The sequence below is a fragment of the Nicotiana tomentosiformis genome, chromosome 10, assembly GCF_000390325.3.
Source record: "Nicotiana tomentosiformis chromosome 10, ASM39032v3, whole genome shotgun sequence".
Taxonomy (NCBI): Eukaryota; Viridiplantae; Streptophyta; class Magnoliopsida; order Solanales; family Solanaceae; genus Nicotiana; species Nicotiana tomentosiformis.
In genome coordinates, this window is record NC_090821.1 from 70,760,329 (window position 1) to 70,785,850 (window position 25,522).

A 25,522-nucleotide genomic window follows, 5' to 3' on the forward strand; every position below is an offset into this window, starting at 1 on the left:
TAAATTACAGTTGAGATGGTGTCGTCAGGCTTATGTAGAATGGGGTGACATGGGGTCACCCACGGGTGTATGTTGGGTATGTACTTTCAGTGATTTCAAGACTTCGAGGCGATGCTTAGCACGTTCGAGGACGAACGTTTGTTTAAGAGGGGAAGGATGTAACGACCCGGCCGGTCGTTTTGAGAATTTAAGTCCCATCCGGGGGTATAAGGCCCTAATCAGCTTCGTATTATGTGCCTTGACTTGCATGGGTGATTGAATTCAATTATCGGGTGATTCGAAGTGAATTGGGACACTTAGTCCCTAAATAAGAGCTTAAGTCTTAGAATTTGAACCGTAGTCGGAACTATGTGAAGACGGATCCGGAATGGAATTTCGTCGACTCTGTTAGCTCCGTTGAGTGATTTTGAGCTTAGGAGCGCGTCCGGAATGTGTTTTGGAGGTCTGTAGTAGATTTAGGCTTGAATTGGCAAAAGTTAGATTTTCGGCGATTCCGGCCGATAGTGGAAATTTTGATATCGAGCTCAGAATGGATTTCCAAAAGTGGTTGTAGGTTCGTAGTGTCATTTGTGACATGTGTGCAAAATTTGAGGTCATTCGGACGTGGTTTGATAGGTTTCGGCATCGGTTGTAGGAATTTGAAGTTTCAAGTTCTTTAAGTTTGAATTGGAAGGTGATTCGTGATTTTAGCGTTAGTTGATGTGATTTGAGGGCTCGACTAAGTTCGTATGGTGTTTTAGGATTGGTTGGTATGTTTGGTTGAAGTCCCGGGGGCTCAGGTGAGTTTCGAGTGCTTAACGGATCAAAAGTTGGATTTGTGTTGCTGCTGAAGTCTTCAGGCATCTGTCATTTTTGCACCTGCGGTGGAGAGACCGCAGGTGCATGATCTCACATGCGGAGAGGCGAGTGCAAAAGCGGATTTGGGATGTGTGGTCAAGGGTCACAGGTGCGAAGGGAAATGTTGCATCTGCGATGCCCGCAGATACGCTAAAGGACACGCAGGCGTGGAGGAGGTCGCAGAAGCAGACAGTAGTCCGCAGGCGCGCACTCGTAGGTGCGGCCCTTTTTCCGCAGAAGCGAACCCAACCCTCTTAAGTCGTTTCTGCATCTGCGAAGGAAATTCCGTAGGTGCGGCGTCGCAGGTGCGACCCAAGGTCACAAATTTGATTGAGAGCTCGGTAGAAGGCGGAATTTGGAGAGATTTTTGGAGGAAGTTTTTGGGTAATGATTCTTAACTCATTTATGGTTATATTTCACTAATCTATGCTCGAATTCACCGTTTAAATTCGGATTTGGGGTGAAATTTTGAGAAAAGTTCTTAGGCCGAATTTTGGGGTTTTGATCGAGATTTTGGTGTCAGATTTTAGTAAATTTGATATGGTTAGACTCGTGAGTGAATGAGCTTTCTTATTTTATGACTTTGACTCGATTCTGAGAAGTAGGCCCCACGGGCAATTTTGAGTTAATTTCAGAATTTTTATTAAAATGTTGATTTCGTTAATTAGATGAGTCTATTATTGTTGTAATTATGATATGTAATTGCTTTTGGCTAGATTTGGGCCATTCAGAGCCGGATATTCGTGTAAAGGGCATTCTTACGGATTGATCGAGCTTTACTCGAGGTAAGTATCTTGCCTAACCTTGTGTGGGGGACTTTCCCTTAGGATTTGAGTCTTCTATGTTGATTGTAGTCCGTGTACACGAGGTGACGAGTGCGTGCACAGAATTATTTGTGGAAAGTTGGCCTTTTTGGGTTCTTAGGTCCTTGTATTCATTGAATATGCAGTTGTTCCTGTTACGATTATATATCAAAATTTCTAGATTCACACCTACCTGTTTAATTAGAATCAATTGCTTCATGATCCATTATTATTGTTACTTGATTCATATGTGCCTTAATTGAAAATTGTTATCTCTTTTATAGCCATGCTATCTTTTCATAACTGCTTATCTTTATTTGGAATAAATATTATTTCATCCTATAATTGTTCAGTCTTAATTGAGGTTATGATTACTTTTCCGCTGCTTATCCTTAATTGAATTGTCGAATATCCTTCGTAATTTTCTCAACCTTAAAAGAAGTTTGGATATCCTAAATTTTAGTCGACTTGTTTTATTTGGAATTATTTGATTTGTGTTAGCTTCCATGTTGTTGAAGTGTATATTGTGGGATCGTTGCTACACATTAGTTTTCCCTTTTGTTGAGCTGTTCTCTTTACGCCTAGTATTTTTACTGTGGTTATTCCTTGTGAATTCGTTCTACCGCTTCTTTGTGAATTAAAGTTCTTGAGTTGATTTACTTGTCGTACTTTGTGTTATTATCATTGTTGCTGTTGTACTTGTTGTGGTGATGCACGAGGTTTCTGACGTGCTATTGTTACCATTGATATTTGCACATGCGGTGTGACAAGGCGGGATATATATATATGGGGAGGTTGCGCATGTGGCAAGACAAGGTGGGAACATAATTATGCACGTGTGGCGAGACAAGGCGGGCATTTATGTTACTATTGCACACGTGGCGAGACGAGGTGGGTTGTGTCAGGGATTGATTTGTGATGATTTGTGGCCTGGGGGCATTCTTGTTGTTGATATTTGTGTAGTGGTATATGTACCTGTGTGAGCTTATCTTGTGAAAGTTGTGATACAATATTCTACGTGATGTCCGTTCTTTTTCCTTATGCTTATTTGCTGATATGGACTATGGTAGGACACTTGCACAAGCATACACGTAGTTAAGCACTCTTATCGGATGTTCTTGATATTGTTGAGCATAGATGCTCACCCTTATTTACTTGCCTTCTATGTGAGATATGCTCTATTGGCACGTGAGTCGTCAGTGCGGTTATGAGGTGTTATGAGGGCATAAAATGCCAAGTGTTAGGGTTTAGGTATTGAGACCCGTGAGCTGTGATTTGTCCGAGGTTCGGTACCTCGTGGAGTTGTTGACTAAGACCTTATGTAAAAGCAGTTGTAGTTGCTGAGTTATTACTTGTCCTTGCTGTATTTGTGATCCCGGATTTAGGTTGTGTGCCATTCACTTTTCTATGTCATTTTTATGGTATTTCGCTGATACTTGTTATTTCCTTTCTTATTGTCATTACGGTATTATGAGCCATATTGCATAGTCTTTATGTAGACATCATATTTCTGATGTTCATATACTTATGTTTGTTCAGTTTATTAGACCAGTGAGTGTCTTGACTGTTCCTCGTCACTACTCCACCGAGGTTAGTCTTGATACTTACTGGGCACCGCTGTGGTGTGCTCATTTTATACTTCTGCACATTTTTTTGTGCAGATCCAGGTATTTTGTTCGTTAGTAGCCGTGCTGGTCGTTGCTGTGGAGACTCAAGGTAAACCTGCTGCTGCGTTCGCAGGCTTCGAAGTCACCTTCAAGTTTTCGTTTTGCACTGTTTATTCTTATTTCTGGACAGCTGTATTTAGAAGTTTTCTAGCAAATACTCTGTAGAGCTTATGACTTGTACTACCGATTTTGGGAATTGTAAATTTTAAGAGATTTCTATTTCAAATTGTTAGATGCTATTTAAATAATGTTGTTGTTTCAATAAATGTTAGGCTTACCTAGTCCCTAAGACTAGGTGCCATCACGATACCCAAACGGAGGGAAAATTTGGGTCGTGACACGAAACCTCATATTAACCAAAACCTCGTTTCGAATTATTCACAACACTGATACCAAAATGTGAGGCATGAAAACCTCATAACTATTTACCCGACTTAACGAGTCACATTTAACGACACCTGTACACTCATCTCGTAGGCTAAAACTCAATAACTACGGCACAATTATGTATAAAAATATATAAAAGAATTATCACATAAGCCTATCAGGCATAACTCCCCATTAGTACTTTAGTACAAATTAAACTTCACAAAGGGAGAATTTAAACTCATAAATATTTCACCACAAGGACCTCGTCCTTATATAACTTTCACTATGGCTTGTAGCCTGATTTAAATATTTCACATCATATAAAAATGCGAGGATCTCGTCCTCAACTCCGAATCACAAGTATTTTGCACATTGTGCCAACTGAAATTTCAATTTTCTTTCTTTTTTCTTTTCAATAAATTTCGTAAATATTTTTCATAACACATAATGAACCCTCATATCGGTAGGGCATATAATTCATAAAATTGGAATCAATTATTCCGAAACACATCAAACCCACTATAGTGAATAATAAAAATTACCTTTGGACTTATAGCCCTCAATGGTGCCCAAAAATAAAATGGTAGACACGGGCTAACATCATCAAACCTCCCAACATGGATAAATATATATGTAGTTCACAAAATTACGATGTTCACCCATAAGCGGAGCATAATAAGAGGACTCGCCTCAATATTTAGAGCCGAATCAAATTAAGGAAAAATATCCTTTTATAACAAATCAGGATCATACATGTAACGACACCATCTGGTGTATCGGCCTCATCCAAATCATAGCGATTATATCAATGGGTCGGGCCTCCACCTCTTAGGCGCCCTCTAGCCGTCTATCCTCCACCCCTAACTGGTTGTGCACGTGGGGTAGTAGCTGCACTGGGGCCCATAGTATGAGTGTTCTGATAAAATCCACTCCTCCCAAGTCCGGGATAATCTCTCATAATGTGCCTAGTGTCACCACACTCATAACAGCCCCTCTGAGGTCGCAACTGCTCGTACTGAGTCTGTGCCGGATAATTAGAATAACCACTGTAAACATTTTATGTCGGTGGTGCACTATAAGAACTTATTGGGGCACCTCGAGTAATCTGATGTGCGGATTGAGCTGGCCGACTATTCGAACCTCCGCCATAATGGGTCATAGCTGAATAGTAAAATCCACTGAACCCTCCAGAGCTTCGAGACCTTTTGGCCTCCTTAGACTCCCTTTCTTCACCTAAAATATCATCAATCCTCCTCGCAATCTCCACTACTTGATGAAATGGAGTATCAATTTGCAACTCTCAAGCCATGCATATTTTAAGATCATAATCGAGCCCCTCAGTGAATCTGCGGACCCGCTCACTCACGGTAGGAACCAAAGTAGGTGCACGACGAGCTAACTCACTGAACCTGATGGCATATTCTGACATTGTCATGGTGCCCTGATGCAACCGTTCAAACTCTGTGCGCCACGTATTTCGAAGGGTTTGGGGAACAAATTCCTTCAAAAACATATGTAAAAACTGAGCCCAAGTATGTGGTATTGCATCGGCTGGTCTACCTTCTTCATAGATTTGCCACCACTGATACACTGCGCCAGAAAGTTGAAATATAGTAAAGGCAACTCCGCTCACTTCCACAATACCCATGGTGCGGAGAATACGATGATAATTTTCTAGAAATCCTTGGGCATCCTCTGTAGCTGTGCCACTGAAAGTAGGTGGATTGTCCTCTTAAACCTCTCTCAAGTCTTTTTTGTTCTTCTTCTTATGCCTCAGGCCTGACCTCAAGCCGAACCGGAATAACAGGTTGTACTGGTATTATACACGGAATCTGACCAACGTGAACCTGCTCCTCTGGAGTCGTGGTAGGAGTCTGAGCTACTCCCCCAATCTACGAAATATTTGGTGCAACAGAGATCAATCCCGCCTGAGTTAATGTACCAAACATACTTAGGAACTGTGCTAAAGTCTCTTGAAGTCCGAGGGTAACAACATGTGCTTCTGATACCTGTCCTCCGACTGGAGCTACTGCGGCTCCTCAACTGTTGTTCTGACAGGTGCTCTAGTCGCGGCACGTGCCCTTCCTCGACCTCTACCTCGGCCCTGGCCTCTTGCAGCCCTAGCAGTATGTGTGGATGCCTGCTCAGCTAACCTGATAGCACGTGTTTTCACCATCTGTGAGAGAATAGAGATACAAAGGCTCAAATTCCAAATTCAACAAATTTCGAACGACAGGAATGAAAGAAGTGAAAATTTCCTAACAGTTCTGTAGCCTCTCGAAGATAAGTACATACGTCTTCTTACCGCCGCAAGACTCTACTAGACTCGTTCATGACTAGTAGAACCTATGAACCTAGAACTTTGATACCAACTTATCACGACCCAAAATCCCACCACATGCGTCGTGATGACACCTAGTCTCTAAGACTATGTAAGCCGATTTTCATTACATTTTGAAGCCATCTTTTTTTTTTGAATATGAATTAAATGGGTAATCAAAACCAACAACGGAATAAATATGAATATAACAACCTCCCAAGACTGGTAGTACTGAGTCACGAACTCTAACTGAATACATGAAATGATCTCAAGGATCGAATACTCAATACTGTTGGATTAAAATTCAACTTTCGGCATTTCGAGCCTAATTCCACTACGGATCTTCAAATAATTTTTCGGACACGCTCCTAAGTCCAAAATCACCATACAGAGCTATTGACATTATCAAAATTCCATTCCGGAGTCGTTTGCTCAAAAATCAACTCTCCGGTCAACTCTTTTCATTTAAGCTTCTAATTAAGGATTGTTTCTTTTAATTAATTCTGAATCTTTCAAAAAATCAAACTCGACCACACCTGCGGGTCATAATACTTATTACGAAGTTGCTCGAGATCTTAAGTCGCTGAACGGGGTATTAATTCTTAAAATGACAAGTTGGGTCGTTACACTAATGTTCAATTGTTACTAACTTTTATCACTTAAATACAAATGCACAACGAATACAACTTGTATCAATTGCATTCATTCGTACAACGAATACAACATGTATCAACTGTATTCGAGACACAATTGTATTTATTCGTGCAACGAATACAATACGTATCATTGTAACCAAGGCGAAATATAAGGGTGTATACAAAGGATACAACCTGTATCCACTGTATTCGTTCGCTCAAATGAATACAACTAAGGTGAAATACAAAAATACAGAAAAATAAAAGGCTCTTATTGAGAGTCAAACTTAGGACCTCCGCTAACTAAGCCGGTGCTCTAACCAACTAAGGTATGAGAGTTTGTTGCTCTCTTGTTTCAGTTCAAAATAATTAATCCCTTATTTCATGGATTTGCTATAAAATTCAAATATAGCTACGGATGGTAAATTTATTGAAAGTATAGCTACAGATGGTAAATATAGTGTATATATTTGATGTGTTGCGAAATTTTCCCAAATTTCAACTACAACAGCATAATACATTGGGTTGAGCAGAAAGAGGCCATGGAAGCATATACTAAAAAGAAATAGAAATGACATCAGGTAGCCACTCTAAAAGGGATGTTATTTAAGAATTAGTCATTGTGTCATGAATTTTGATTTTCTAATTCAATTTTTTGGGATACAAATGTCCTGAATTTTCATGAAATTCAAAATTTTAATTTAAATTTTATGAAAAAATAAATATTGATTGATCCCTAAATAACAACCCTAAAAATGGTTGTTTGTGCATTTTGCCCTAAAAAGAATCTTACTTTTCCTGGGCTTTTTCTGATCATTCCTTGGGTTCATGTTGAAAGCAACGAGAAAACGATAATGTATAGCCGCTCTCAAAATAATAGTTTATATATATATATATATATATATATATATATATATATATATATATATATATATATATATACTCACACAATATGTATGTTGTATACAAAAATTATACAAAATTTACAAACTTTTTCGACTATCAAATATAAATAGTTTCTAGCACAGGTTAAAAATAAAAAAGCCCAAAAGCAACGGCCTGCTATTGTGGCCCATCACGAGATTTTGCTGTGGCGCATAATTGTGCACCTTCTAAGTTTCTTTATGATTTATCCAGTAGTCCATTTCGTACTCTTGTTCTTCAAGTGGATTTATCTATGGGAGTAGGAAAGTTTTCAACCTATTAGGGGCGTTTGGTTGGTCTTTTAAAGGAGTTAATCCATATATAAAATCCAGTATAACTTTACATTGCCATACCAACATTTCTAATAGCATGTTTGGCTAAATTTTTAAAGTTTACTTATTTTGAAAAATATTTTTATTAATAAAGTAAAAAGTATTTTCTTTTATTTATGTGGCACAAATTTTAACATTTTTTTTTGCGTGAAAAAGTAAAATAGGACATTAGTCCCTTTAGGTTTGCATGAAATTTACAAGAATAATTAAATTCTTGAAAAAAATAAAGTACTCAAAACGTTGGGTATTTGTAGTTTGGGGGACGGGGGAGAGATATAGAAAACATGTGGATTTGGGGGAAGGGGTTAAGGAAAGTAGCATACAAAATTATTTACCTAAAAAATATTTTCTAATCTCTAAACAAACACTAAAAAATATTTTTCGGAAAAAGTTTTTCACTCGCCAACCAAACAAGAAAAAATAAGTGATAAAATCACTCATTTTCCAAAGAAAATATTTCCCTTCATGCCAAACACACCCCAAGTGTAGACTTTTGAAAGAGTTTGTATCACTTTTATGGCTTCGGATGCCTCGAGTTTGTACTTCAGGCTCATGTATTTAAGTCGCAATATGTTGATAAAACTCTGCCTTATGATATCTGAAACTATTATTTTTTACCAAAATATTAAAGTTTGTTTTGGACATTGATACAATTTCCTCAAATAAGTCATATGTAGTCCTTATTTCATCTGTTGATTAACATACTGCTAGTTCGGTTATAAGTGGTCGTGCTCTCACTATCGATGCTACGAAGTATGACATATGGATGCAAATATGTATGTCATTTGATGTATTTTTCGTCTTGATAGGAGGTGAATATGTAATAGTTGTTGTAATATTTATTTAGTTATAATTTTTTTGGTTGATAGATATCCCAAATTGTAATTTTGATGAATCAAAGGTGTCTATTTATAGTATGAAATAGTACAAGAAGAGCAAGAATGGAATCCCTATGGCCTCCTCTCGTCCGCGAACTTCTGGATTAGGTAGAATCCTTTCCTCGTATGCTTGCTAATAAATTAATTTTTTTTTGTAAAGGTATCTATAATTAAAACAAATACATATTGGCTCACCTCTTTGATAGACTTTCCAGTCCAAAACGGGTTACGTGTCACGTAGTCATTGGCATATCTATTTAATCTCCAATACCGACAATAAAATATTAATCATAGAGTCCACCAATTTTCCAATCCATTTAAAAAACACATTATCCATTTTACCTTCTGTTTCCTTTTAAGCAAAAAGCACAATCCTCACTGCATAATATACAACACTTAACAGCTCTCTCCTAAAAACAAGTCGATAATTACAGAACAAAAAATAAAAAAAGCAAAACAAAACGCCGTAGTAATACCAAAAAACCCTACACACAATAATTTCTCCGCCATCTTCAAGCTCCGAGTCAACTCTCTCTTTCTCTACTTTCTCTCTCTAGATATATTCAGGTATATGTAATTCTGAAGTAGAAATTTAGGAGTTATGGCGGCTGCGGCGGCGACGGAGAGTTCATCGGCTAGATCTACAAGTGGAGGATCATCGGCTGATTCGTATATTGGAAGTTTAATTAGCTTGACTTCAAAGAGTGAGATCCGTTATGAAGGCATTCTCTATAACATCAATACTGATGAGTCCAGTATCGGTCTTCGCAACGGTACTTGTTTTTTTTTAATTCTCTTAATTTCAGTATAATTTTGGTTATTTTGTCGATTTTTTGAAATTTAGATCCTTATCAACTCTGATGAGTCCAGTAACGATCTTCGCAGTGGTACTTTTTTTGCTTATTTATAATCCGGAACTATTTTTGAATTATCTCTTTATTTTAGTATACTTTTGGTGATTTTATCGATTTTTTTTGAAACTTAGATCCATATTTATCTGATTGATGATTGATTTCAGCTGCTACTTTAGGCGGAGTTATTTGCTTAGGGCGAAGCTGGTTGTAATTTAACTTTTTTTTTTCCTTGTAAGAGAAAAATAGAGCTGAATTACGTGCTTTCATGAAAGCTTACTGAAAATTGACATTTTTCATTTTTAATTTTTCTGTTAAAGAGAAAACTTGAGTTGAATTGATGCCTAATTATCTCTTAATTTTATAATTTTGGTGAATCCGGTATTCTTTTTGAAAAAAAATAGATTTTTATTTATTTGATTTATGATTGATTATGCACCCAGCTTAAAGTTCATAGAAAGCTGAGATTTTTATTATTGTAAGAGCAAAAATGATTTGAATTAGGTGCTTTGATGTGTTTTTCAGAATTCGTATATTGCTATTTTTTTGGATATATTGGTGTAAGGATGTGAATATGTATGTTGAGTTGATAGTAAATAAAGTTGGAACCTTAGTTAAGATGAGGGAATATTACTGCAACAGGTTAAGGGCAGGCGGTTGTGTATTTGTAACAAAATTGAACTTGTAGTAGATGAGTTAAGCTAATTAGTTGCAGAAAAATTGGAAATTCATTTTTATGTGCATTTGTTGTTTAACTTGTTCAAAGTAGCATTGTGAAAAATGAAAATTGATTCCTATGCTGAATCATGTCTGTAGTTTTACTTTCTTAACTATCATGATATTGATATGACAATGTGGTGAAGCTATTTTGAACATCAAGGAAAAAGGTGATTGTACTTATGCCATGATGGAGTTTTCTAGGTTGAGCTTCTGTTGTTAATAATGTGTTCGCTGAAATATAAAGTGATATAGGATCTCGCAATTGATTATGATTTTTCATTGCAGTAAGATCATTTGGAACAGAGGGAAGAAAGAAGGATGGTCCTCAAGTACCTCCGAGTGACAAAATTTATGAATACATACTTTTCCGTGGAAGTGATATCAAGGTAATATGCTCCGCTGTGGACTTTTATGTTATTTTGGTTCGTTGTAAACTTAAGTGCCATCACGTAGTTCTTTGTGAGATCTCTCTCCTTTATTTTGTGAGATCTCTCTCATTTTTTTTTAAACGTAATAGTGTTGTAGATATCTTGAAGTCCATTTATAAGTTCGAAGAGTTTCTAGTGTTTTAATTGTTCAAAAGCTTATTTCAGAAGTGGGAGCAATCTTCTTCTCTTTAGATTTATGGTACTCTGGTATACAATTTTCTCCATTACAAGAACTTAACTTTGGGGTTTATGTCGGAAAGACAAAAGGCACTTAATAAAAAGTGTGAACTTGTTACTCAGTGCAGCACTTACCTTTCTTTTGATCTTCGTGATCAAGAAACAAGTTCATTACACTATGTATCCCAGCATTTGATTAGATGACCCTTAAGTTTGAGTCTTTGTTTTTTTAGCATGGCCCTTAGGTAAGCGAATAGTGCTGATATCCTTTTGATGTGATTTTCTGATTAGCAAATCATGTTCTCTGCTTGATTGCACTAATCTGGTGAAGGTGCAAAGGAGAGGCTATGTGCACCGAAATTCATTAAGTCATATCCTCTGTTTGTATCATTTTGAGTTGGCATTAGTTCAGGAATTGTGTTGGTTGAAATGTAGAAGGTAGATATACTTCTTCAGGAACCTGAGAATTTTTTGGTGAAAAAACTTGGTCTCCTTACTTAAAGAGGTACCTTACAATTGAGAAACATAAGAGGTAGGCAAAGGATTTTCGCTGATGAAAGTTAGAACACTCAGTGATAGGCAAAGGATTTTCGCTGATGAAAGTTAGAACACTCAGTGATAGAGTGAGAGAAAGTTACTTTATCAAAAAGGGTGAGAGGAAATTATTAATCATATCGTGCGTGATATTGGCATCTATTTACTTGTTGGGCCAGTAGCTTTAAATGCAGACATTAGGTTTTCTTATAATTGGCATATGTCTGGCCGTGATATTTGCATAATTGGTGTTTCATAAATGAGTTGCATTTTGCCCAAATTTTCTTTAAACTGATACACTGAGCTAAATGTTGATATGTATTTTGCTTCTTGCAGGATTTACAAGTCAAGTCTTCGCCACCTCTTCAAACTACACCACCAATAAACAATGACCCAGCTATTATCCATGTAAGCATAAAGCAATTGCACAAATGTTTAATATTGTGTGTGATTGAATTCTAATTCTTCTAACTAACCTTCAGTCACACTATCCTCGACCACCTACAACATCAGCAAGTTTACCTGCTCCTGTTGGGGGATCTTTGACGGATCTAAGTTCCCATTCTGCACAGCCGGGACATCCTGGCTCAGCATTCCAAAGTGGCCTGCCTTTGTATCAACCCGGAGGGAATTTAGGATCTTGGGGTCCATCACCTCCTCCTCCAAATGCGGGTGCTGGTGGACTTGGTATGCCAATGTATTGGCAAGGTTTTTATGGGGCACCCAATGGACTACCACAAATGCAGCAACAATCTTTGCTTCGTCCTCCTCCTGGACTTGCCATGCCTCCTTCCATGCCGCAGATGCAGTTTTCTGGTTTCAATTCGTCTTTGCCAACTGGAGGATCAAGCCTACAGGCGTCAAACTTGCCAGAATACCCTCCTTCATTGATGCCTACAACTACTAATCTAGGCGCTAGTTCTTTATCTGCTGCTACTTTGCCTTCAACTGTGCCTCCCCTGCAACCTGTGGCACCTGTGCCTGAAACAATATCCAGCACACTTTCAAACAAGGCTTCTGTTTCTGCTATTGCCCCATCGACATTAAGTGCTAGTTTACCGACTTTGCCTCCTTTGACAACCAGTCCTGATGTAAATCCTGTTGTACCGCCAATATCTATTAAACCCAATCCAGTACCTAGCCCAGCTTTGTCTCAATCTGTATCTACTGTCATGGGGCCATCCAGTTCTAATCTAGTGGATACACCCACACCTTCGCTGGTAACTCCGGGGCAGCTGCTGCAATCTGGACCAATTGATGTTCCATCAACTCAATCTACTCAGACAGCTCAAAAAGATGTTGAAGTGGTACAAGTATTGCCTGCACCATCTTCAGAAACTCCAGCTCCTGTTAAAACAGAAGCTCAGCCACCAATATTACCATTACCACTTCAGACACGTGTACAGAAGGTGCTCTTTTATGATTATTCATTTAGTTCTGAGTACTTGAAAGTTTTATTTATTTGCGCATTTATTTTACATTCTTGATCTTCCTGAGTGGACAATATTAGGCTAATCATTTCCCAGGGTATTATAATCTTGTTTGAACTTTTAATTTGGAAAAAGTTGAATTTAGTGGATGCTTGTTCCTTAGGACTATCTGTAATTAAGTTGGAATACTTGATGAAGTACTTGAAACTGCCTATCCTGGCAAAAGTTTCCTACTTGAGAGGCCTTTTTCTTTGAAATTTTTCAAAGGATATAAAGGCTTTTATTCCACGGTTTATTTATTTGTAATATTTAAAAAAGGAGATAATTCTATCAAACATCTGGCGAATATTGCTAGATGTCCCTATAGGTTGCGACGTTGCGTTGCTATGCAGTCTGCTGTAGACAATAACACCATTTCTGTATCTTTTATATGATTTCCTGTGCTCCACACATTGATACATGATATGATGACTATTAACAGTGTAAGGCATGGTAAAATGTTTGTTATGAGAAGGAAGTTTGGTGCCAATTTTGTTAACCACACTATATGCTACCTTATGTATATTTGATGTGTTATGACTGGAGCATGTTAATAATATTCCAAGGCTGCTTGGTTATGAAAATACTTTACAGTGACCAGTCTTTGGTCAATCTTTGTAGTGTAATCTCTCGATACATTTACTTCCACTTTTGTTTTATTGCTGCTATCTCTTTATCATGGATCTTTTGCAAAGAAAACTTTAGACCCATGACCGAAGGTCACCAGGAGAAAGAATTGTGGTGATTCACTTTAGCTACGTAGTATAAATTCTAGTTTACCTTTACCTTTATCAAAATAAATAAATACTTTTCAGTGGCCAATTTATTAATCAATCTTAACATTGCAATGCTCTCAACAGCTTTATTTTTGCTTTTCCTTTATTCCTTCCATCTCTTCATCGAGGATCTTTTGACAACAAAAATTAGACTCCTGACTTCAAAAAAAAAGGGGTAGACTCATGATGTACTTCATGGTGATGTGGTTGCGGGCATTTAATTATACTTGTGTCATCCTTTGCATTATACATATGCCAAAAATCTCCTTACTGCTGGCAAAATCCTGTGGTATTTATTTGGAAGCTAATAATCTCCCTTGATTTTCTTTTCTTTTAGACAAATGGAGCTCCATATCAGGCACGTTACAACAACTACAGAGGGCGTGGCGGAAGAGGAATGGGGGTAATCGATTATGTGCATATTTAAACCATTATAAACCTAGATCTGTGTAATTTATGGTATTATATTCATATTTATTTATATCTATATCTGACGTCTTAAAGTTAAATCTTTATATTCTTTGTAAAAAGTTTTAGTCTGGAGTTATAAGTCCTTTTATGGCCGTAACAAATCTAAATCTGGCCCTTTCTGTGATGAATGGCTGAAAGGGGGTTAATCCAATATTTTTGCATTCAATTTAATCCTTAATAGTTGACTAAATGGTTGTGGTGTATATAATGCAAAGCTATGAATGCGTTGTAAGGAACTTTGTAAGCAGAGTATTTCTTCGAAACTGATTTGCTAGTATTTATCAATTCTGGTCGTGTTACCAAAAGTTTGAGTGTGCATGACCATACAAGTAGCATAGGTAGGTTTGATTAAAAAAATACAATGAAGGTAGGTACATTATGGCCTCATTTGTTTTTTTTTTAAGATTAAGACATCTAAATCTGAATACACATCTGAATATCAAGATGTGTATTAAGATTAAGACATCTAAATCTGAATACACATCTGAATATTAAGATGCATATTAAGATTTGAATATTAAATGATTAAGACTGTTTGATTTTTAATTTCTGAATGTATAAAATTTATCTTTATTTGAAAATTAATAAACATAAAATTCAAATGAAATACTAATTAATCTAATATTCTATCAATAAAATATATAATTTTTTTAAAATATAGTATTTGCTGGAGGTGTTGGCTAACAGTGGTGCTTGTGAATGCCGACTAGAGGTGGTGGTTGGTGGTAGGTTTGGTTGGTGGTGGTTCAAGGTAGTAGCTAGTGGTGATTAGTAGTGCTGGCGATTATGATTTAGGATGGTGGTGGTGAGTGGTGATAGTTAATAATGGCGGGTGGTAGTGGTAGTTGTGATTGAGGAAGGTGGTGGTAGGTGGTGGTAGTTTATAATGATGGGTAGTGCCGGTTATGATTGTTGATGGTGACTGGGTGGTTAGTTGTGGTAGTTGAGGTGGACGAGTGTTTGTGGTTGAGAATGATGGTGGTGGGAGTGGTGTGGATGGCGGGTGGTGGTAGTCGATTATGGTGGCGGCTTTGATTGAGGATGATGGTGGTGATGGAGGTTGAGTATGGTGGTGGTGGCGTGGTGGTACTTGATAGTGGTAGGCGGTGACGACAATTAATAATGAATATGGATGATAGCATCTTAATGAAATTAAGTCTATGTTATGGATCTTAATCCATTAAGTGATTGTGAAGTAAAAAAAACAAACACACTTAATGATTAAGATCTGAATAATTAAGATTCAAACTTTAAAAACAAACGCACTTAATGTCTGAGATCTGAATGATTAAGATTCAGACCTTCATTAATTGCAAACAAATGAGGCCATATGACCAACTTTGTCTGATCGCTTGAGTTTCATTGTCATTTACCCCATTTTACACTTGACGTAGCTGTTATAATCGTGAGATTTGTATGTGCCTTCAAGTTACTGCTACATTTATGAACATGTTCAGCTAGCTCCCATATATACAATTCTAGGACTAGGTCTTGATATCAGTGTTTTGACTGCCATTCAATATTTTTATGTAATTGTACATGCAACCTTACATTGAAGGATGAATCTTAAGTCCACAAGTTGTGCCCTCCAATGAATAATCTGACTCGTTGCTTAAATGAATATACTAAGGTTAATGTTACGGTATTGGAGCGGTCCTTTTATTTTAATTGACTTTTGAATGCCTGAATTGTTTGGTTAGGATTATGATTTATAATAGATGACCTTTTCTTGAGTAGTTAATGATGATAGATTGATTAACTTCCTCGTCAGGTTTCAAGACCAGTAACAAAATTCGAAGAGGATTTTGATTTTATGGCCATGAATGAGAAGTTCAAGAAAGACGAAGTGTGGGGTCATCTTGGCAAAAGTAACAGAGAAGGAGATGGAAATGGCAGTGACGAAGATATCTCTTTCAATGAATATGATGATGATCTTCCTAAGATTGATGTCAAGGTGGTTGTTTAAATTCTCTTCGACCTCAATTCTTATGCATACCCCTTGTTCACGTATCTTGGACCTAGCTTTGTATTTATGTTTAAGATCTTTTCTTTCTGCAGCCTGTTTACAATAAGGATGATTTCTTCGACTCTTTGTCAAGTAATGCACTTGATAATGACCCAAATCATGGAAGGACCAGGTTCTCTGAGCAAAGGAAGATTGACGTTGAGGTATATCTGATTCTTATGCACTACTTTCCTAACTATGGCTCTTTTTCAATGAGCTAATTTGTTTTGTGGGTGCAGACGTTTGGAGATTTCTCAAGATACAGGGGTGGCCGTGGTGGTCGTGGTCCTGGACGTGGTGGACGTTCTCGAGGTTCGTATTATGGAAGAGGAGGATATGGAGGGTACGGAGGAAATGGAGGAAACGGGTATGGTTATGGTTATGGTGGTAGAGGCAGAGGCCGTGGTATGCCATCCCGTGCTTTGTAAAAGCATTTGCTGTATTATCTCGAGCTTGAGCTAGAAGCAAATATCTGCCTCTTTTAGGCAGGACAGTGTTAGTACTATCCGATCCTGTAACGTTTGTGCATCTTGTCTACGTTTTAAGGAATAAATTCAGGCTGTAAAAGTATGTTCAGTTTTCCTCCTTGGGCTAGAGCTCATTTATCTAGCTGCTAATTATACAAGCACAATGGCTAGAGTCCTATTGTAGCCTGCTTGGCGATTGCAATGTGAAAATTTGGCACTTACCATTTTCCTTTAGTAGTGTTAATGTACAATTCCAACTTTGAAGAAGTTTATTTACTTTAAGAGATTTGTTTGTGTAGTTGAAATTGCAAATATTCTCATATGGATACAATTTCAAGTTGTGAATATTTCCAGGTAGCATTCTTTTAGCAAATCTTAGTCCAACTTGTGGAAGTCACATATACAAAGCTAATCTGGGACAAAGTTTTCGGCGAGATAACTTCATTATATTTGTGGTGAAATTCTTATGCATTTAATTTCAAACTCACAAATGAAAGCTTGGCATTGCATAACTGCAAAAGGAATGAAACAAGTGCACACATTAACTAAAACCAAACTAAAGAGACTACTGTCTTTTATCAAATTGGTAAAATGACACCTGAAGCTTACTATAACAGCAGTTCTTTCATTATATATACAAACATATCCACAAATCCTGAACTCAAATCTAAAAGGAATGAAGTAACACACATTGAGTAAAAACAAACTATACAATAGCTATCAAATTGGTAAAATGACTCCTGACTATTTGAAAGAACACTACTAAAAGAATGCAGCTAAAATATGGTTTACTGAGTTAAATGGCAACTAGCTAGTTCTATGATTAGTGAATCTGATTATCCAATTACTGCTACTTTTCTGATACAAATTCATCATTTAAATCACCAATGGACTTGAGTAGAAAGGTTTCAGAGAGTTAACAATTTGTAATAGCAGTTGTTTCCAGAGAGTAGAATCTGATAGCCTTCACCACAGGGACACCTAAAATGCAGAATCAGAGAATTCCCCATTCTTTCCACCCACACAGCTTCCTCACACGACGCTTCTGTTTCAGTTTCAGTCTCTGTCTCATTCTCCTATTTGTAAACAAGCAAACCCCATCAGTTAACAGAACTAATGCCAAGTGTTCAAAAGGTGAATCTCTTTTGCTTTATTATGAATATTAACAAAAAAGCAAGAACTCCATCGCAGTAAACAAAACTAATTCTGAGTGTGTAAAAGGCAAATCATTTTTTGCACTATTAAGAACATTAAATGAAACAGCAAGAATCCCATCACAGTAAACAAGACTATTTATAAGTGTTTAAATGGTGAATCTTTTTTTGCTCTATTATGAATATTAAACAAAATATCAAGAACTCCGTCACAGTAAACAAAATTAATTCCAAGTGTTTAAGAGGTAAATCTTTTTTGCTCTCTTATGTACATTAAGCAGAAGAGCTAGAACCCCATCACAGTAAACAAAACTAATTCTGAGTATTGAAAGTGTAAAATATTTTGCTCTATTATGAACATTAAACAAAACAGCAAGAACCCCATCATCAGTAAACAAAACTAATTCTAAGTGTTTAAAAAGTTAACCTTTTTTGCTCTATTATGAGCATTCAACAAAACAGCAAGAACCCCATCACAGCAAACAAAACTAACTCTAAGTATTTAGAAGGTAAATCTTGTTTGAAAGGTAACAAGGCTTCTTTTCCTAAGAATGAGATTTGACAGATGAGTCCCATTGGTTTATGTTTTACATGGATAAGGATGTAAATCTATTTTGTTCCATGATATCTGAAAATTTCTCTAAGTTCAGAATCTTTATACAAAATGTCTGAGAAATGATTACGCCGCAGCAAGGTACATAATACTGAAACATCAGATAGCTTGTTTATCAATCAACTCTTCAATATGTCCAAATTTCCATAAATTATAGAGTCACAGATCAGTGTGAACCTCAAGAAATGTACCCATAATGGTCTATATGATATCAAGCAATATGATATCTGCTGTAGTTGCAAGTAATATAATATCTGCTGAGGTTAAAGAGTAGATCATATGGTCTCGAATACAAAAAATCCCATATAATCTAATATTAGTGAAACTCTAAACTTCAACACATTCCAGTTCAACAAGCTCAAGTTCAATGTTTAAGAATTACTGTTAATTTTTTGCACTACAACATTTAAGGGTACCGCAAACAATGAAAGAATTAAATAAAACTCTTTAGAGAAACTGTAGATCTACACAAAGTTTTTGTGATAAAAGTTCCAAACCTTTAAACTCTTGTTTTCTTCCGAGGAAGCTTTTTCTACTTGAGCATCTTCTTGAATCATAAGATCACACCATTGTCTCATTTCTTTCATTCCTTGCTTCATTCTCTTTAGCCTCTGCAAATTACACCAAAGATAAAGTAAGACTTCCATTTCTGTGAAGAAATTGAAATTGTAAACCAAAAAGAAGAAAATGAGATTGAAAACAAACAAACCATTGTAGTAGGAGATTCTGCATTGTTAACAGCATCACTTGATTCTTGAACATTTTGTGAACAGCTACCTGTTCTTGCAAGTGCACTTTGACTCGGTGATTTTCTCTGCAAATTTAAAATGAAGAAAGACAAATACATCAAACAAAAATTTTAGAGACAAAATTACCCCACCCCAATATTCCAATGAGAAACAAAATTTCATGAACTCAAAACCTAATAAAAAATTTTAAAATGAAAGAAGAAGAAGACTCATGTTTTAGAAACAAACCATAGCATTAGGAGATTCTCCATTTTTGTTCAAAGCTCCACCACCAAATTCTTGAACATTATTTGGTGACGAACTAGCTGTTCTTGACAGTGCACTTTGTGGTGGATGAGTAGTGGATTTCTGTAAATGAAGAAAAAAAACCAAAACAAAAAAAGGCACCCCATTAAGAAAAATTGAACTAAAATTTCTGGAAACTGAAAATGAAGTCACACACACACACACACACACACACACACATTCAAGCCAAAGGGAAAATACCCCAATATTTAGGACCAAAGAGAAACAACATTTCAAGAATATCAAAATCCCAATAAATAAAAATAAGAAAGGAGAAAGACCCAAGTTTTAGAAAACCAAACCAAAGCAATAGGAGATTCTCCATTTTTGTTAAAAGCGCCACCACCTAATTCTTGAATAGTATTTGGTGACCAGCTTGTTGTTCTTGGCAGTGTACTTTGAGTAGTAGCTGATTTTCTCTTATTAGAACCACAACCAGAGCCGCCAGTGGGATCAGATAAAGTCCGATAAAGTGGTGTAGGAAACTGAGCTGGCACTAACGGCGGCTTCGCCGGAGACGGCGAAGGTGACGGAGTTCTTGAATTTACGATCAGCTGAGGTTTAAGGAAAGTAGAATTAGATTCTTGGTGGTTGTAATTTTGAAGTGGGAGTTTGGTGAACCCTTCGAGGATATGGGGGTGGCTGTTGGTGTCGCCGCCGGCGGTGGAAATGGGCGGTGGTGGTAGAGGGGTGGTGTCAGTGGCGGTTCTTTTAGGGAATGGTTCTTCAAGAGATGAAGTGTAGTTACAGTTTGAGTATCTTTTTGTTTTTGTAGTGGAGCCACCGTAAAGGGTGGTTTTTTCAGGTGATGGGTCGCCGGAGAGTTGTTGGTCTGTGGTGGGGTCAGCGGTGGAGTGGTGGTTGAGTGCGGCGGAGCTGAGGTGGAGCATGGCTAAGGGAGAATCAATTGGAGTTGAAAGGTCTTGCAGTTCTTGAAAACTCATCTCTTTCCGAAAACTGTATTAACTGAATTTGGAAGATTTAGGCGCGAGAGAATATTAGGCTACATTTTGGATTATAGAGTACAACTTTTTTTGGCTTATTTTACTTTCTTTTGGTTCCGGGGGGTGGGGTGGGCGTGGGGTGGGGGATAGACTGGTTATCAGTTTTTCTTTTTGTTGATTTATCTCTAAATCTTGAATTTAGTTGTGGTTATATTCAAAATTTTATAACTAGTTTTTTTTTTCTCCCCTTTTTAATATAGGTCACAAGTTCAAGGGGTGAAAATTAGGGGTGGGCGTTCGGTCGGTTCGGTTATTTGGTTTTCGATTTTGTAAAAGTAATAATCGAAACGGAACTGAAATAAGTTCGGTTCAGTTCGATTTTCTAATTTTGGTTCGTTTTATTTCTAATCGGTTTTCGGTTTGAACATTATCATATTGGGCTCTCTCTATGTAATAATTGGACTGGCGAATTTGTTGGTTTTCTTTTAAAATTTCGATAAGTTAGAATAAAATAATAAGTTTGGATTGAGTCTTTGATGGACTTCAAAATTGAGCCTATATTATTACTTATGGGCTTAACCTATATATAACTTAAAGAATCGATATGCTAATCATTCGGTTTTTCGGTTAACCGAACCAAATAAATTAATAACCGAAAACCGAACCGAAAAACTGAAAATTTAAAATTTTAAACTGAACCGACCGAAAAAACCAAATAACCGAAACCGAAATAAAAATATTTTCGGTTCGGTCGGTTTCTTCGGTTCGGACCGAAATATACCCACCCCTAGTGAAAACAGTCTCTTTCAAAAATGTCGAGTAAGGTTACATACAATAGATCTTGTGGTCCGGCTCTTCCCCGAACTTCGCGCACAGCGGAAGCTTAGTACACCATGCTATCCTTTTATTGATTTCTCTTCATGCATATCATTTTTGTTTTTGTATATGGTGTAGTATATATTGTATTTGTATATATCTTGAAATTGGTTGAAAATTTGAGAATAAGTTACCAAAAAATGCATATCCTAGTGTTACAAGTCCTTAGTTTGAAATAGATTAGTATCAATTAAATAAATTAAACACCAATATTGATTGAGATAAAAATGAGTTGAATGTCATGATATACTCCAATTTGCCCAACTCAAAATCACTTCTCAAATTCATTCTTGTTACAAGGGTCAAAAGGTGTTTCTCCCCTTACCCATTTATTCATTCATTATTTTATTTTCAGATAGAGAAGAAACTATTTAACCAAATTAGAGAGTTGGGAATCAACCTTTGTGTAATATATATTCTTTTAGCAAGTGATTATCTTAAGGCTCCGATTACGTAAAACTCGATTAATTTTGACACAATTAATTTGAATACAATGAGCTAATTAGGATTCCTCTAGTTTAAATACATAAATAAATGACTTCATATGTTACAAATTCTGGGAGGATTTTGGTGAGATAACAAATAATACATCTCCAAAGTTTACTTCATTTATATCGAAATTCTACAACATTTTAATTCAAACTTATAAAGAAAAGCTTGGTAATACATAACTTCTAGGAAGAGAAAGGTGAGATAAGAAATTAGATTTTGTTGAAATTATATGACTAACTCATCTAAAAGCGTATAAGCTATTAGAGAGAATACATTTTTATTTACTTAATTCTGTTTTTAATGTCCCTCGTGAAAATTCTCTCATCAACTAAGAAAATGATCAACTTATTTTTTCAACACTCCTGTTAATATGCGGGCATAATTATTTTTTATGGGCTAAACACGTGAAAATTCTCTGTTCTGCTCAGAAAATTAATTTACTTGCAAGTAGCAACAAGGACCTTCCTAGGTGGAAGAGAAGGTCTTCTAGCATGAAGTGTAGCAAAGTTATCAAGGAAGAGAACATCATTTTTTTGCCACTTGAATTGTATGCTTTCTTCTTCAATTATCTCTTCACATCTTTTTACAAAATTTTCTGGTATTTCTGTTCCATCAAACATCAAAGCTGAGCTTATGTCTTTGCCATACATTCCAACCAATGTATTGAACCACATCCTTCTTCCCTTTCTTCCTTCAAAAACCCTCGTTAAATATCGCGGTCCTAAGATTGTTTTTACACCTCCATTTGGTAGCCATTCCATCTCCATTCCAAGTGCTTTAGCCCTGTAACAAAGATTTTTCATCAAGATTATAGTTATAGGTCACGAGTTCGAGCCGTGTAAGCAATAACCAATGTTTGTATTAGGGTAGACTGTCTATATCACATCCTTAGGTGCGGTCTTTCCCCGAATATTACGTGAATATGGAAGACTTTGTGCACCGATCCCCGAACTTTTTATTTTAGTTATAGAGTTCGAAGAATGAAAGCTTGCTTAGAAATTTTTTGTTGTGCAATTGAATGTACACTATGTGCTTATTAGTGTCTTACCAAATAATGTAATCAGAAACTTATTCTTTTACTTTTAAGGACAAGTTGTTATAGTTATAAAAATATCATAACATGTTTACAATTATAAATTTTAATTATTTTTTCTTATTAACTTTGTGTTTATAAGACAAATACCGTAATAAAGTGATATATATACCAAAATAAATTATATTGGTCAATTCGTGTATCAATCTTCGTTGATGCTATCTCAACTTGATAATGTATGGGGGGAATGAATAAGGCAACTTTTCTCGGAAAAGCATTGCTTATATTTCCTAATATCAGTCTTTTATTTGTTTCATAAAGAAAAAAGCTTCATTTTCTTTTCCACTTTTTGCCAAACTACTCTTTCTGAATTTCTCCACTATTGTTTTTAATAAAAAAATGTTCTTAAATAGCTAGACTTTCAATTAAATATGATATATTTGATAATGCAATTTTATATTTGTCATCAACAATCACAGACTGCTAATTCACGCTATATACTTTTCCTGATATATAGTTTGAGTCGAAAATAATGCACGTATTCATGCCACTGCCTTAAATATAGCATTTTACTACTATATTTTACAACGATGAGAACCTTTATTTCCACTATTATTTCCTTCTTTTTTAAATCAAAGCTAGATATAAAATTTACAATTGTCCTCAATAATATGTTTACCACAATTTGATAAGGGTAAAAATACGATATAATTAAAGAACAATATTTACATAAGCTAGTCATGTTAGTACATTTACTTTCGATCTGATTTGTTAGGAGTCGTTTAAGTTTTATTAAAGATTTATATGCTGATAGAAAATATATAAAACTTATAATGCTAGGGAAACTAAGTTTATATAATATTAATTACCTTTTTTCAGCTTCAGCAGGATCAGAAGTACCAAAAGCATCTTCCCAACCTCTACCTCTCATTGAAGCTTTGTCATTCTTACTTGGAGCAGTAAATGTGTATTTCAATCCTTTCTTTTCTATTTCTTCAACAATTTCTGGGAATTCCTCTATCATTCTTTCTGTTACTCTGAAGCTTGGTACAAATGGTGTTTCTCCACCTTCTGGTGGTGGTATTTCACAATACAGTATCACTTTCTTTGGGAATTCCTTTATCTATAGCATGTCACAGAATTAAAAAAAAAAGATTTGTTTTAATTAATCGGATTTTATAATTTATATATTTTAACAGCCAAAAATAATGTTTACATTATAAGTATAATTTAACATGTTGTTGTATACTTGTCTGCCTTATTTTTAACTCACTAGTCTCACTTAGTATAGACAATTACTTGTAGTTATCTTTTAAATAGTCAAAACTGACAGTTTCAGTCGGTCCTTTTTTTAAAATGATTAATAATTAAAAAAAGCACCATCGGGGAATCAAACTAGTGTCTATACTATTATTTATACTCGTTAATCGCATTTTTACGCGAAAATAACCGACCGAATTTGTTTGGTTTTATTAAAAAATAAAGTTACCAACCGCAATTGATCGATTTTTTAAAATGACCGATCGAAATAACCGACCGATATGGTTGGTTTTCTGAATATTGATTCAAATTTATTTTAAATAAAAACCAGTCGAAGTTGGTCGGTTTCTTGAAAAATAAAATTCCCGAGACGCAAAAGTAATATTCGGTATTTTGGCGCGAAAAATAAAACGACTGAATTCAGTCCATTTAGTAAAAAAATGAAAAAAATATATTTTCAAAAATCGACCGAATTCAACCGTTTTTTTGCCTGACCGAAGTAAGTCGATTTTTTGACTGAACGAAGTCGGTCGGTTGGCCCTAAACGGGTTTGACCGAAATTCTAGTAGTGAATTAGTTGAGTATTAATCAGCAAGCGATTAAGGCCGAGAGATAAAAGAATAACTTAAGTAAATACTCTTACGATTAAGACTATTGAAATGAGTTTCTTAAGGGAAGCGTTAAAACTTTAAAAGACAGATAATACGAAGTAAAATGAACAAAATTTTGAGAAGAAAATACTTACAAGGACCATCTCGTGATGAAAATATATGAATTCAGAAAGGGGTCCTTCATTAGCAGTCCAAACTCTCTTATAAATATGTGTTCTCGGTGCTGGTCCAACATATCGAATATCTTCCCAACCAAAAGTTTCAACAATATCATTAAAATTTTGTGCATTTTTTACATCAAAACCTCGTAAAAGAACAGCACTATTCTTAGTAATCATATTGTCAAACCATTCTTTGTTATTGTCCAAAGACTCAAGCAATGATTTGATGTCATTCTTGTTTGGTTCTATAGGGTTTAAAACTAATGGCATGATTTCACCATCTACAATTTTTTCTCCTTCGCATTTGCCTACCTTAAAATCCTTGCAACTGTATTCAGCCATTTCTCTCTTCTTAATTTGCTTTTTTTCTTTTGGTTTAATTTTTTGAGGCTATGGTATTTATAGATGAAATGGAGGTGAGTTAGCTTGTAGAGAGTTTTTGTTAATCGCTAATGCACATATGAATAAAAAGATAATGAGTTGGTGAATAATCAGAGGCGGATTCAGGATTTAAATTTAATAGGTTCAATCTTTAAGATTTTTACTATTTAACTCATTATACTAATAAAATTATGGGTTCAGATATTATAACTGTTGATATTTTAGTAAGTTTTTATATATATATTAATACCCTGTGTCGAAAGTTATATGTTCGATTGAATCCGTAGCTAAGGCTATATC

At 35.8% G+C, this 25,522-nt stretch overlaps 3 protein-coding genes across 3 annotated transcripts; 1 reads left to right on the top strand and 2 right to left on the bottom strand.

Annotated features, from left to right (window-relative positions):
• Positions 1-9,242: 9,242 nt before the first annotated feature.
• On the top strand, positions 9,243-16,961 carry LOC104092860 (protein decapping 5). Its single transcript, XM_009598543.4, has 8 exons — positions 9,243-9,538; positions 10,622-10,722; positions 11,812-11,883; positions 11,958-12,884; positions 14,058-14,123; positions 15,963-16,145; positions 16,250-16,360; positions 16,436-16,961. The coding sequence occupies exons 1-8, from the start codon at positions 9,367-9,369 to the stop codon at positions 16,622-16,624; spliced, it is 1,821 nt and encodes a 606-aa protein (XP_009596838.1). The 5' UTR covers positions 9,243-9,366; the 3' UTR covers positions 16,625-16,961.
• A 330-nt stretch (positions 16,962-17,291) lies between these two features.
• LOC104092861 (flocculation protein FLO11) lies at positions 17,292-20,408 on the bottom strand. The gene is made up of 5 exons (XM_070187103.1): positions 19,767-20,408; positions 19,408-19,527; positions 19,140-19,244; positions 18,928-19,041; positions 17,292-17,739 (listed from the first exon to the last, which is right to left on the bottom strand). Exons 1-5 carry the CDS (start codon positions 20,406-20,408, stop codon positions 17,572-17,574), a joined length of 1,149 nt encoding a protein of 382 aa, XP_070043204.1. The 3' UTR covers positions 17,292-17,571.
• Positions 20,409-21,858: 1,450 nt separating this feature from the next.
• Positions 21,859-25,213, bottom strand: LOC104092863 (clavaminate synthase-like protein At3g21360). Its single transcript, XM_009598545.4, has 3 exons — positions 24,815-25,213; positions 23,679-23,932; positions 21,859-22,559 (listed from the first exon to the last, which is right to left on the bottom strand). Exons 1-3 carry the CDS (start codon positions 25,181-25,183, stop codon positions 22,214-22,216), a joined length of 969 nt encoding a protein of 322 aa, XP_009596840.1. The 5' UTR covers positions 25,184-25,213; the 3' UTR covers positions 21,859-22,213.
• Between the last annotated feature and the right edge of the window lie 309 nt (positions 25,214-25,522).

Bases quoted from the DNA above. Each gene is read 5' to 3' on its own strand.
- LOC104092860 (XM_009598543.4), top strand. From the start codon at position 9,367: ATGGCGGCTGCGGCGGCGACGGAGAGTTCATCGGCTAGATCTACAAGT. The intron at 12,885-14,057 runs GTGCTCTTTTAT...CTTTTCTTTTAG, and splicing joins TTCAGACACGTGTACAGAAG to ACAAATGGAGCTCCATATCA. The intron at 16,361-16,435 runs GTATATCTGATT...TTGTGGGTGCAG, and splicing joins AAAGGAAGATTGACGTTGAG to ACGTTTGGAGATTTCTCAAG.
- LOC104092863 (XM_009598545.4), bottom strand. From the start codon at position 25,183: ATGGCTGAATACAGTTGCAAGGATTTTAAGGTAGGCAAATGCGAAGGA. The intron at 23,933-24,814 runs GTAAGTATTTTC...GACATGCTATAG, and splicing joins TTCATCACGAGATGGTCCTT to ATAAAGGAATTCCCAAAGAA. The intron at 22,560-23,678 runs GTAATTAATATT...TCTTTGTTACAG, and splicing joins CCTGCTGAAGCTGAAAAAAG to GGCTAAAGCACTTGGAATGG.
- LOC104092861 (XM_070187103.1), bottom strand. From the start codon at position 20,408: ATGAGTTTTCAAGAACTGCAAGACCTTTCAACTCCAATTGATTCTCCC. The intron at 19,528-19,766 runs GTTTGGTTTTCT...CTTCATTTACAG, and splicing joins GAGAATCTCCTATTGCTTTG to AAATCCACTACTCATCCACC. The intron at 17,740-18,927 runs GTTTGGAACTTT...GTTTACAAATAG, and splicing joins AAGAAAACAAGAGTTTAAAG to GAGAATGAGACAGAGACTGA.